Source organism: Vipera ursinii, assembly GCF_947247035.1.
Source record: "Vipera ursinii genome assembly, chromosome: Z".
Taxonomy (NCBI): Eukaryota; Metazoa; Chordata; class Lepidosauria; order Squamata; family Viperidae; genus Vipera; species Vipera ursinii.
In genome coordinates, this window is record NC_139517.1 from 75,565,688 (window position 1) to 75,580,468 (window position 14,781).

At 32.9% G+C, this 14,781-nt stretch overlaps 1 protein-coding gene across 1 annotated transcript in view; it reads left to right on the top strand.

The window, feature by feature from the left end:
* Positions 1 to 14,781, top strand: part of ARPP21 (cAMP regulated phosphoprotein 21) — a 148,119-nt gene that overhangs the window by 99,186 nt on the left and 34,152 nt on the right. Inside the window, exon 18 of the mRNA XM_083379349.1 lies at positions 2,399 to 2,525. Coding sequence (XP_083235475.1) covers positions 2,399 to 2,525 — 127 coding nt within the window. The remainder of the gene's footprint in view (positions 1 to 2,398; positions 2,526 to 14,781) is intronic.

Here is a 14,781-nt window from a genome sequence, read left to right on the forward strand (position 1 = left end):
GAAGATTCCCCCAAAAGTCAACAACAAACAGCCCAACCAAAGAACTTCCAAGACCACTCCCATCAACACCAAATATAAACTGATAGCAAACAGCACTCTTTACTAGCACTGATGATGTTACCTAGTTTGGGTAATGAAACGTCTGCATGAAAACAAGCAAACTCAAGAGAGCAGAGAGAACCCCCCTCAAAAAACCCCCAATAGATTCTAATAAGTGATAACAAAATAGGGAAATTGGGCAATTCACAGAATTATTACATATGTTTAGACCTTATTTAGTCTGCTTATTGTTGGGAAAATATCTTAAATTCAGGATCACTTTGGATAAAAGCAATATTATGCTGCTCTTTTTAATAGAATTTATTAATTTCCAGATATTTATAATGATTATGGGACATGTACTCTTAATGCAGCAGATTGTCAAGAATGAGCATCAGTTGTTGGAAATTGGCCAGTTTATTGCCTGACACAATGATTCAGCATTTTAATTTTCACTTAGACCTGATGAAGTGGTAAAATGGACACTTTAGTAAAGGTCTAAATAATCTCACTCAACAACTTTAAACAGGGAGAAAATTGTAGCTTGCAGAATGCCAAAGAGGTTGACCTTAAATCTTCCAGATCCATTTTGTGGAAATGGTTCTGCAGGTATGAGGTGAACCATTACAAAGTTGTTCTAACTATGTCTAATGTATTCTTTTCAGAAGGATAGAGAAGTTAGTTATATCCTTGGTGGAGGCCCAGGGGAGAACATGCTACCCATTCCTAATCTCATTAGTGATCAGGGCATCTTCTAACAATTTTTTACCCCCGGGAAACAGTTTAATTATCTCTTCCTACTAAATATAATAAACCCCGAGAAACATGATCATGAGCTAACGCATGATTGGCTGAACTTTGCCAATCATCTTGTCCATGCCCTCAGGTTTTATGCATATAAGGTGCAAATACAAAAGAATTTGATCAGTGTCCTAGATGCAAGAATGTCCATTTGGCAGGATTTACAAAACAATCTACAATAGTAGTTAAATATTGAATCTGTAAAACTTAATGGAATTGCTACTGCTAAGATTCAGTTCCATTGTTGATCACTTTGCTTTAAACCATTCGATTATTTTAAATGTCATTTCTTGGGAAAGTTATGAATGTTTGGTTACTACAAAAGTTAATCATTAACCATTTGAGATTATTGGATTTCTACTCACCAAGTACCTCATCCAGCAACAGAATTCTTAAAAATGATCAATGGCTAGATTAATAAACCATTAAATAAATATACCGTACAATAAATGCAGTATTTTCCAGTCAATGTAAAAAATAATTTCCCTGTGGATAATAGTATCTTAATTCTACAGAGATAAATTGATTTCAGTTTATATTGTTCTGTATGATATATAAATTGGTTTGTGTAGGCTACCAATTTATGATTTTTTAAGAATACACCTTGTAATAATAAAATATAACCTGACAATTTTTTTGTTTTAGATAATTTGTTTATAGGGAGTGATGAACATAGGAACATGTAAAATTCTTTTTTTTGTCCCTGACTTTGAATCTACTTTCAAAATATAAAAAATATAGATAAGTTCAGTTCACCTGAACTATGAAATTATGTAATTAAGGCATTAATTAGTATGATGGTCCCTGATAATATAAAACTGGCTTTGTGCCTTTACATTTTAATAAGAGGTTAATTTGAGTTTCAGGCACCTTTCTAACTTTAATTATAACTTTGTCAAAACATATACTGAGTATGTGGCTGATATTACATAGAGTCACCTGAAGGTAAGTGTCATAAAAATTTGATAAATAACTAGTGCATAAATTACAATTGGTAAAGAAAACTCCTATGGAGAAGTAATAAAAATGTCTTATAGGACTTTTCTTTCTTTTGAAATCATTCTTTCCAAACAATGTTTTTGTTCTCATTTTTAAGCAATATTTCAGAAATGCATTTCTCCTTCTTACTATTTGTTATATGAGTTCTCCCATTGGTGATCATCCCAACAACATTTTACCCTTGTAATTTTACCTGTGATATTTATGCATCCTAATGTTGTTTTAATAAGATACTGTTCCAAAGTCATAGAAAGCCTTAAGAAAGCAAATTGTATATTTTAAGCAGTTCCTTTTTCAGTTCTATACAGCTACATTTTTGTCTGTTTGAGGATTTCATCTGTCTGCAAGCTGATGGTATTTTACTTAATAAAATGTTTTCTATACTTCATAAAAAATCGTTTTGGTTTTTTTGCATTTGTTGCTTACCATTTATTATTGCTTTTTTCTGTACCACTGCCTTATTAGATTTACTAAGCAAAGATCTCAATTTCGCAAATAATTTTGAATACTTAGTGGGGGGTTTTGTACAGTTTATAAAAACATGGTCCTTATTTCACAGATGCCTGTATATTATTATCCTTCTGGTCAATACCCTACCTCAGCAACCCAGCAGTACCGACCTATGGCCTCAGTTCAGTGTGGTGCACAACCAAGTCCCCAGACATCGCAGACTACCCAGCAAGCAGGTATATGCTTACACAATTTGATTCTTCAGTTAGGGATCTGGATGAATTTTACACGCACCCATGCAATTCTACTTTATACTGCATAAAAATATCACTCCATAATTACTGCCAACTCCACTTACATTTCTTAGCTGACCAAATCTCTGACATAAGTTTGATCCTAAAATACCACAACAGAATATTTATTGATATATTTTTAAATTTGTGTGTGCATGGTTAGGAAGAATGGGAATGGTAGTAAAAAATCTTAAGACAAGTGAGTTACTGTAAAAAAAAATCCTTCATCTAATTATGATAGCTCTGAGTATATTCTTCTCCTTCCATGCATGGAGTAATGCTTCTTATTTATTCTTCCACTTCAAAAATATTTTTCCCATTTATAATTTCTTCAATTTATACTAGTATTAAATCAAAGCTGCTTTATTTATAAGTATCTAAGTCAATATCAAAATGACATCAAAATGATATTTACATCTTTTTAAGTCACTAAAAACTGTTAGCGTTGAAGACAACTTGTTAATATTTCACTAAGAAGCACTTGGTTCTGTAAACCTCATTAATTTAAAAAACCCAATAGATTTCAATCATGTACCAAGAAAACTAGAAATGTGGTAGATGCCTTGAGGATAACTACTCTTGTCTTTCTACATCTGTTTCTGATTAAGTTAGTCTCTCAGTGTATGTCCCTGCAGTGATGTTCAGCTGGAAGGGGGGCCGTTACACTGTAAGAGAGTGAGTAGCAGGTCTCACAGTGAACCGGTCTCTTTTCTTACTGGGTCACATCTCTCCCAGTAACTATGATTGACAGGGAGCAAGCTACAAATGTATGTTAACTGTATTGTTAGATGTCCGTTGCATTTTATTATTACTGAGCTTGGGAACACAGAAGTAATAATTAGTTATATAGTTTTCCAGTTTCCATAACTCTTAAATATTTCACTCACTAGAGTGCATAATTGTTCTGTTATAGAACAAACAACAGTTTCAATGATCTAAGTAGCTATTATAGTATAATTCTAAACCTCTAATTTTTCAGTGAATTAATATTGTATCAATAAGAAGCTTTGATAAGTAGAAATATATCCTATAAGCCTAGATTCTAGAAGAACTAAAAACATCCTGAGTTCATGTATGTGTTGTGTAATTACTATGTTAAACTGGTCAAACAAATGTTTATAATTGATTTGTAAGATAATAATTTATCATGATCCTCACATTTTTCTTATTTCCGTATACTATATTGCTCTGAGTGACCATTATTAATAGCATGTAACATACCATTTTCCCTCACTGTTTATATTCCAGAATTCTCAAAAACTGCAAATGTTCATTTCTCAAAAACAAAATCTCATTTTTTCTTTCTTTTTTTCAAGAGCATTATTCTAATTTCTGCCTCACATTAGATCTTTCCATCTCAGCAGGAAATAAAAATACTATTAAGAGTATATTTTACTATGTTATTTTTAATCTATATCTAGTACATCAGTCATGGAATTTTTATTGAGAAGGTACATATAGCTCATTCTTCATAATTATAATTTCAAAAGGTTATGCAGTAGTGAGTAAAAATCCTGCCTCTTTCTATATTTGGCATTTCATTTACTATGATATATTGTAACAGAGATGAACTATGGTTCATCTGTCACTTATGTATTTGAGGATCATCTTATATCAATTTTTCCCCAATTTCTAAGACATTTTTCAGGTTAGTATATAAAATTCCTAAACTTTGGAAAATGTCTACTATCAATATTCTCTGCTATATTGCATAATTCTTCTATTATAGAAAACAGTATTGTCTGCTTATTCTAAGATAAAGATAATGTCTGAATTGAGCTAGACACATCTATTCAATAGTGGTGTTTCTCAGTCTTGGAAATTTTAAGATATATGGACTTCAGCTGCCAGAAGCAACTGGACTGCGGAATTCTGGAAGTTAAAATCTACATATCTTGAGGATATTGAGAAAGATTTGTACTATACAGAAGGAATTTCCCATTACCTACTTTTTAAAAAAAACTAACATCACCTTCAATTCCTTCAGCTGCTCCTGACCATGTTTCATTTCTGAGCCCAGAGAAGATCAGCCTCTGCTTCCACCTGCAGAGTTTTATTTATTATTTTGTCACTCAGTTACCTGTTTCCCCCCCATAATATATATTGTGTTGAGTGGGATCACAAAAATGCCAGAAAGAAATATATTATACAGTAGTTTGCACAGAATTTACTTGAGAGCTCTGGATATCATTGTTTCTGTATTCAGAATGATAGACCAACCTTCAAACTACCGTGCTGTTTATCAGTACTGTATATAAAATTCCAAGAATCCATTACAGAAAAGCATTTCTAGATGTTTAAGCAAGACTTCAAGCCATCATGCCTCATAGCAAGGATTTCAATCACTAGAAAAAACGGTCTAGCAACTGAAGCCCCCAACCTCAACCTCTGTATACAAGATGGTTCATAAACTGTTGAATGAAATATTTATTTGATTAAATGTGTATAGAAAGCAGATTTAAATCTTTGGAATATAGGAATACCTGCCAAGGGTAAAATAAAAAAGCTACAAGCAAAATGGTAACATAGCAGAAACTTAAATAAACACATTGTAACTAATTTAAAACATTACAAGCAAGGGAGTTTAAAATATGTAAATTTATCAACATCTCTTAGAACTTTCTTCGAAGATTTAATAACATTTGAAATTTAAAATATGATATTGGGATGTATGTGATAATCATGAGTATAGAAGAAGTACTTATCAGTAAAATAGTAAATGAGAAAACTAAAAAATTATTGATTGTTGGCAGCTGAACATATGTTACAGAAAAATAAATAGTTTGTCTAGCCATAGCTGCCTCCAAAGCTTTAATTTAGTGTAAAAGCTTGTAAGAATGTATTGTTTACCCAGACCAGACCAAGTTCTGGTACAAGTAATTTTTGTTGTGATTCTTTTGCACAAAAAATGTGCTTTTGAGGGTATCCCTCTTAATGACTTCTACACCAATTGGTTGAAGAAACAAAAATTTCTGTATAATATTCCTAGTGTGTTTGAAAACGTGTGTTTTCCCATGGAGAGCAGTAGGAAGTTCAAGGCAGAGAGGTGAGCTCATCTGAAATTAGATTACAGTCTGACAGCAATAAATCATTTTGCAAGAGGAATAGGAAACTTCATTTATGCATGTTTCAAAGTACAGTTGTCCTATAGAAAAATGAAAAAAGTGAGGCACACTCCTAAAAGATTACTCACCACAAAAAAAGTATGTAAGTCCTTTGTACAAGTTATTTACCCAAGAAAAATGGCTGCCTTTGTTACATAACTAGTAACAAAACCTAAATAAATCAGTATTTACACTTTAAAACAACTAACTACAGAAGCAATTTTACAACATAAATGGTTCAGAGCCAGGCAGAGACTTTATTTTATTTGTTTTCATTGCCAGATGACTATCAGGATCACCAAGGATAGAGATGTGTGCATCACCAGCCCACTGATGATATCTCATCCTATGGGGTCAAATGATCTCACTCAGTGGTTTCATGTTCATTTTAAAAAGGAGCACGGAAAATCCTTAGAGATTTTCAGATCCAGTCTTCTGATTGCATCATGTAATCAGCCAATAACATCTGCATTGAAAAACACAAATATAGTCAGGTCCCTAATCAGTTAGTTCCTAAAGGCATCACACGTATTTTTATACATTTAACTATAAATGCCTGAAACAACCAAGGGATTGTCATATATCTTTTCTTTCCTTCCTGCTTATTGTTGAAGAATTCACTAGGAATGCTATTTATTCTCTTGCATGCATGCTTTTACTTCTATAATTTAAATAATTAAATTGTACAAGACATTCTGTAATATGCACCTTATCATGCATACTTTCTCGGTTTACATTATAAAACCAACTTTCTCTCTTGCATTCATTCATTTATCAATAACTTCCTGAAACAACTATTTGGTCCCTGCCCAACATAAAACTGAACTGCACTATATTAAGTTGGTTTATTGTACATTCCATAACCTTTCAAAATTCTACTAACCTCCTTGCCTTAACCCACAAATACAGTTTTTGCGTTCAGTCTTGCTACTTTTCCCTTTGGACAGAAACAATAACAAAAACAAATTCCATTTGTCAGAGACAGATGCTATCTTGTCTCATACATTAAACAAGTCACACAAGTGATTACATAAGCAAATCATATTCATATTTTAAGATGCCCCAGTTATACCATCTGTAACTGCAACCTTGCTAGTTTCTAATATTTTCACTACATTTATGATTTTTTAAAATTATTTTAAATCACTCCAGTTTTTTAAAAAATACATTGATAAACTAGAGCAAATATTGAGAAAGGCCATCAAGAAAGGCTGTAAGAACTGAAACTCCTGGCCTATAAGAAATTGATAAAAGACAGTTACTTTTAGTTTTCAGGGGGGAAAAAGAGAGGGAATATATATCTTCAAATATCATAAGGACTGCCTCACTATAGAAGGTTTCCACTTATTCCAGTTATTCCAGAGGGCTTGACCAGAACAAATGGGATGAAACTTCAGAGATGTAGATACATATTAGACTTTGGAAAGAATTGGTGGCCATAGGGAGTCAGTTCTTTCCCTATACCAGAGGTTTTCAGACAGATGGTACAGTAAATCCTGCTGTGTGCAAAGAGTTGGATTTCATGAGCTATTATGTCCCTTCCAAATCTATGATTCTATTATTTTTCCCTTGAATTCTATCATGTATTGCATGTATTTCAATTCCAGAATTCCCTTATTTCAAAGAAGTGGTTTCTGCAGAGAGTGAAAGAAGGGCCAAATGATAAAAGCAGCATTGTGCTGTTTTTTGACATTGCACATATGTGCAAAATAGATAGAACAACAGCACTTATATAAATTTCCCAATTCATTATATTGGGAGATTAACACATTTTCATGCAGGAGTTGTACTTTCTCTTCCAGCAGTTCTAAATTCCATTTTGTTTTCCCCATTCTTTATTTTTCTTCCATGTCCAATTTTTCCCAACATCTCCTTTCAATTCTATCAAAAAATGTGTCTCACAATCATAACTTCTTCTCAGCTTTGGCCATGTGCATGCATAAATATACATATGCTTAAAGCATGTTTGACACAAGGCACTTCACCCAAAACCCCCACTGAAGATGCTACATAGTTTGGTAATGAAACTAAACAAGCTCGGAGAACAGACCCTTGCCAAAATCTAGAATCAGTTTTCCACAAACGTATTATCAGGCTAAGCCTAACTGATATTATTAGAAGTAAGGGCTATGGGCCAACATACCTAAGAGATGAATTACATTTTTTGTACAGAACAAAAGACAGAAAAATAATAATGCATGATATAAAAGACTAAGTTCTGCAATTGTTTTTCAGTTTCCAGTTGTGAGGGTGGAAGTGAAGACCATTATTTAGCCTCACTTTCTCCAGTCTAGATCTCTTCATATGCTGGGATGAATCTTAAAACTTCTCACCATTTAGAATCAGTACAGAAATGACTAAGATTCACATCTGTAAATTGTAGCCACATGCTGACTGTAGAATTCATCCAATTCTTAGATAAGGCTTTGAGAAAATGTCATCTCCAACATCTGTACTGGGATGTCTCATCCCACAAGGAAGTATGCTAATGCAGCAACCAACTCTCTTTGTTCTCACACATAGTGGTTGGATTGCATCCACAACTGGGGATAGCTTTCTATTTCTGTACAGCATTTGTACCTTAATGGAATAAGTGATTTGGATTTTTTGAATTTATGAACCAATAATATCAGTCTTAACATTCACTGTTCCTAAAATTTGATGTAGGTTATTCATATTCAAATATACTTGTGTTATCCAAACACTTTATCTTTCTTCTTTTAAAATCATTTCTGCTTTTTCCCTCAGAGTAGAGAACAATTGATTACATCCAATAACCCCTATATGACTAGACTGCAGTTACCTAAAACAAATACATATTTTAAACATATTTGCAGAAATCCCCCAAATACCAAACACTTTTTTCAAATTAAGAACGCTGTATCTATTTGATCATGCAAAGTCAGGATTCAAAACATCCATGGAAAAGACGTTTGATTCTATACTGTTGTACAGTGACTAGCTTTCAAATGTTCCTTAATAAAATTGGAAAATGTGCTTAATTATAGTGATTTAAGCAAATAACATCTTTATTTTAAATGTTTACTTATCAGTGTAAAAGTGCATTAGAATTTTCACTTTTACTTTCTAAAACTGCTATTAAATTCCAGCTGCAGAGATTAACTTTTGATTCTTTTGTGCAGAGGGCCCCAACCTTTTGGGCACCAGGGACCAGTTTCGGGGAGGGAGGTTTTTCCGAGGGCCAGAGGATGTGTGGTTTTGTGTGCTGCCTGCATCTCACGGATGGGGCTTTGCTTATTTGTGCGGACCAGTTGCTGGCATGCTGCAGCCCAGTACTGGTCCACGACTGGGGTTGGGGACCCCTGCTTTAGTGACAAAAGAAAAAAAAATCCAAATAAGTCCCCAGAAGTGTTCACACTAATGCAGATAGATGAAAAAGGAGCTCTGACAGGAGGAACAGTTATAAAAATATAACAAATTAATCAGAGATTCTATCAGAAACAAAATGGTGTAATCTATCAAAATAGATTTCATCACAGAACAGATGGCAGCCTTGAAGAGTATATGTTTGCATACTTCATTCTATTCTTAAAAATTCGTCCAACCAAGACAATATTTTGAAAAGTTGAACTAAATAAAATGTATTACAATCTCAGGCCTTTTACAAGGGATATACTATAATATTATAATTATGTAATATAGATATTAAATTACATGCAGCAAACTTGTATGAAATTTAAACAAATAAAAATAATTATACTAGAGACTAATCAGCAATAATAACATTAAGGTTAGAGTTCATATTTGTTTGCATATGTTTGATATATATATATATATATATATATATATATATATATATATATATATATATATATATATATATGCAAATTATTCAAATTGCTAATAAAGAATTTGGGAGGCTAAGATGATCATTTCGAACTTTTTATGTTCTCATCAGTTAGTCATACCCTTTATCTGAGATTCGAACCCGGGCTGATTATATATCAGGCAGTGTTTTAACCTCCTGAGCCACGGGGTTCTTTCTCTCTTATATTAGCTGGAAGGCAAGGCAAATGTATATATATATTTGTTTATATTATGTTTACAACATTTTATCAAATATCAGATGTTAGAAAAGTTGCAAATGACATTTGATTTTTTTAAAGGCTAAAATAGAAAAAAGCAAAACAATAGAATAATATTTTAAATGTTGGATTTTTACCTACAAGAATCTAACACTGATCTACTTGACCTTGAAATTTCATTAAACATGAAATGTGCATGCATATAATGGTGATCATGGTAAAAAGCTATCACTAATTGTGATTATTATTATTTTTAGTTGTTAGAATTTCTATTATGTTAACTATAAATAGCCATTTATGCACTTTAGAAGACCCAAGGAAATAAAATGTTAAGCTGTACAATGTTTAGATGCAAAGGTAATTTAGGAAAGTATGCTTGCATCTCCTTTAATGTGCTTTGTCTTTCCAGGATATCTCCTTTACCACATGATCAGAGATAAATATTAATTTTAGGACTTGCAGTTAAATGTTTCATATACATTCTTAAGTGCTCTGAGTATGAAAAAACTCCACATCATAACAAAACGCTGTTAACCCAGGATTGAAGAGATGCTATAGAGTAAGCCTCTTAACTGAAAGTATTTTTTAAATTTTCAGATCTTAATTTGTATAAATATTCATAGATAAGTGGCTATTATTTTAATTTCAACAAGTAGATAAAAATGTCAAATCCTTTCTAAACATCTACTGTAGCCAATTATGCAACAAACCTTAATAATAATAATAATAATTGCTGTATATGCAGCCAGCATTTTGCAATGGAGTTTGAGCTAAACAAATATGCCATTGTCACTGGGAAAAATAGTGAAAACGGAAGGGATCCAGATGCCCTATGGAAATAATATCCAGACTCTGGGTGAAGGCAGGCATTACAAATACTTAAGCATCCTTCAAACTGAGAATATCAAGTACACTGAAGTGAAGAAGAAGATTAGAAATAAATTTATCATGAGACTGAAGAAAATCTTAGCACTGTAACTCAGTGGAGGAAATATCAAGGCAGCTAACACCTGGGCAATTCCAGTCATTAGATATACAACTGTAGTAATGGACTGGAGTCAAACAATGAAAAACCTGGATAAGAAAGACCAGAAAATAATGACAATGAATCATGCCCTTCATACACACAGTGATGTTGATAGGCTCTACTTACTAAGAAAAATAAGTGGGCATGGAATGTTACAAGTATATCAAGTAGTTGAAGAAGAAAAAAGGGCATTGGAAGAACATCTAAAGGACAGTGAAAATGCACTGAAGCTAGTACACCAGGAAGGTTTACTGAATATCACTAACTACAAGAACAAAGGAAGAAAAGAGGCATGGTAAGATAAAGTATTACATGGCCAGTACATACAAATAAATAGAGAAAGTAAATAACAGCAAATGGCAATGGATAAGAGCAAAAAGTTTGAAGAAAGAGATAGTGGGGATAATTCTGATCACACAAGATCAAGCCTTAAGAAGAAGCGCATACAGTAGAAAGCCAGCATTGAGAAGACAGCAATAGATAGCAAATGCCACTTATGAAAGGAAGCAGAACAAACAGTGGACTACTTTCTTAGGTGCTGCAAGAAGGTGACCAATATTGACTACAAACAATAGTATAACAAAATAGCAACAGTGGCGCATTTGAATATATTTAAGAAATACCAAGTAAGAACTGGTGGTACCACAAAAGATATAAAATAATAGAAAATGAAGAAGCTAAAGTGTTCTGAGACTTTTGAATTCAAACAGATAAGAACCTGCCACTTAACACCTCAGACTTAATAACTGTCTATATGAAAGTCAAAAAAAAGTCTGCAGTTGATGTGACATTACCTGGGAAAATCAGAATTAAAAGAAAAAGAACTAGAGAAAATCACACAACAGATACTTGCAAATATAAGTAAAATGATTGTGGCAAAAGAAAGGAAAGATAGTACCAATAGTAATAGGAACCTTGATGTAATCTCAAAATATCTGGAGTACTACTTGAACACTATCAGCATTGACTAAATTACCATCAATCAATTGCAAAAGGCAGCTTTACTTTGGATAGCTTACATCCCTTGACAATACTTTAGTATTATTAAACCACACCTGCTTATATCATGTCTTTGAGAAGGACTCGACAGATAGACAAAAATGCAAAATCTAAACATTTAGATAATGATGGGTTTTTTAAAACACAAAGCTAGAGGTTTATACTAGCTGTTATATTTTTATATGAAATAAATTAACTTTTTGTAAATGTATCAATTCTGGGAATGTAAGTATGCATGTATGCATGCATGCATGCATACAGTATATTGTATATGTACTGCAGATAGATGATAGACACACACACACGGTGTGATTGAAGAAAAAATATATAATGAAGGGAGAAATAGACACACAAAAATTGGGCAGTAAAAATTAATTACTTTGGCCTGCATGGGTCATGCCTAAAGATGCATAGATATTTTAATTTTACCTATTATTTCAGTATATTTTGCTCTTTATGATCCCACAGATTTCTCAGTTGAGCAAGGATCTTTTAGTAGCAAGGAAAATCGGTACTATACAATCAAAGTATAAAACATTTCATATTAACTATTAACAATAGCTTGTTTTGAATGAACGGTGTTTCATAAGAACCCATTTCAACCAAAGGTTTAGGTATTAGCACTATGTATTGGATTTTGCTTGGGTATTCAGTAAAAATCCAAACGATAATGTTTGGATCATCTATTTTCAACAATTATGTAGCATGGTGTAATTTAGATTTGTTATGCTGTTTCTACTATAATCCAGACAGATTCCTAAAAGTCACAACTGACTCATTGAATGTGTTTTCATAAGCTCTTACAAAGCCTTGAAAAAAATGTTTTTAAAAGGACTACACTTGGACTCCTAATAATTGTGAAGCACTTCGTCAGACTTTATAACTTTACTTAACAAGTAATACATTTCACAATGTGAGAGAAATAAGAATGCTTTAAAAATTGCCAGTTTAATGGGACAAAAATAATGTATTAAGAGCTAAATTTATTTTTTAAAAAATCAACAGGTCCTCATAGTTGTGGTCACAGCAGTGTCCTTGCAGTTACACAATGACTTTGAATTATGACATTACAGCATTCAGTGAATACATGATCACCATTTATAAGCGCACTGCCAACTTTTGACAAAAGGTCAATGGGAAAGCCAGCAAGAGGTCACAAATGGTGATCACATGACCACAGAATGCTATGAACATGTGAGATTAATGTAACAAAAGCAACATGGATTGCCAGAATTATTATTGTAGGTGGCATAGTGGTGACATTACACCTTACAATTGCATTGCTTAACAATGGAGTTGCCAGGCCCAATTACCTTTGGTAGATGAGGAGTATTGTAATTACTCTGTTATTTAAAATGTATAATCAGAGATAATGAGGTCACATAGAGAAGTAAATGCCATAGACAAAAATTGTAGGCATAGAATTTAGCTGAATTCTGATTTCATTTTGTTCAAATCCATCATAAATAAAGTTAACATTTGCTTTGTTCATGTCACTAGAGATAAATAAACATGAAAATATTATCTTAGAACAATGGTTTACATGTAATAGGATATTCTTGGCATTTAAATCCTGGTGAAAACATTATTCCTCTTCTTCCAATCCTCCAAGAACAGGATTTTCTCTGTGAGGTCAGGCTTAATTCCAGAGGCCATTTGTAACCACTGTAAATATGAAAATATGACTCAGCTAACACAATCATAATGTTACCTTCTTTTTCTGCCTTCAAAGCACAGCAGAAATTTTTATGCCTTTTGGAAGCCACCATATGTGAGGGATTATTATGAAAACTATATTATCACAATAGTTTGGGCCCTTGGGCATCTTCTGTCCAGTTGTTTTCACTAGATTCTGGTAGGTACAGTAATTTGTCATTGAAGTGGCCTATACTGCTGAAATGTGCTCTTTGAAAGCAGAGGCACAGCTAATATGCTTTTAGAATGTCTAGGAGTTGCCTCAGTAAATCACAGTTGTCACTGTTAGTATTTGTCAGGACAAGACATTATCTTCCCACATTCATGGTGGAAAGTCTTTTGGGATATTTATGTATTAAATTCTCACACATCATAAAATGAAATTAAACAAACTTCATTCAGAAGGCTTGTTTTATTGTTTTGTTTTAAGATAGTTTACTATACTTAGGTTTGTTTTATTGCAGTAATTAGTTATTTTTATTTTTATTACTTGACTGTAAAAATGGTGGAAGCCTATTTTAATGTGTTAATTTGCATCCTTATAAATTGTTATGTAGCAGAATATAATTTCATTTTGTATTTAAAGCCCATATATATTACGTTTTGCTTGACAAGTGATACAAAGATGCACACATGTTCGGAAGATCTCAGAAGGATCTCAAAGCAGTCACACTGAACTTCTAAAGGAGGGGTGCCAAACTCGCAACATCATGTGACATATCGCAATGTATCACAACTTTTTTTTCATTGCCGGCAGTGGGGTGGGCGCAGTTTCACCATGGCAACTTTATTTGACTTTGAAATTAATCTACCTTGACTATCATTTCAGAATAGAAAAATGGAAGACAATTTTTAAAAGTAAATAAAATTTAAAGCAGTCGTAGTAAGTATCTGAGTTAATTTCAATAGGAAGTTTCTAGAAAATGCTATGCCTCCTTCCTTCTCTTTCTCTTCCTTGAATATGATAAAGGGCTCAACCACAATTGACCCCAAAATTTCTGTTACTAAGCAAGACAGTTAATTGTTCAGTTGTTCTCCTATTTTACAACCTTTCTTGCCACAGGTGTTAAGTGGATTACTGAGATAGTTAAGTTAATAACACAGTTTTAAAGTGAATCTGGCTTCCCCATTAATTTTGTCAGAAGGTCACAAAAGTTGTTCACGTGACCCAGGGGTACTACCCATTATAAATATGAACAAATTGCCAAGTGTCCAAACTTTGATCATATTATCATGGAAATGCTGCAATAGTTGATAGGATGAAAAATGGTCAGTGCCGCTGTAGCTTCAATCGGCCACTAAATGAATAATTGTAAGTTGAAGATTAT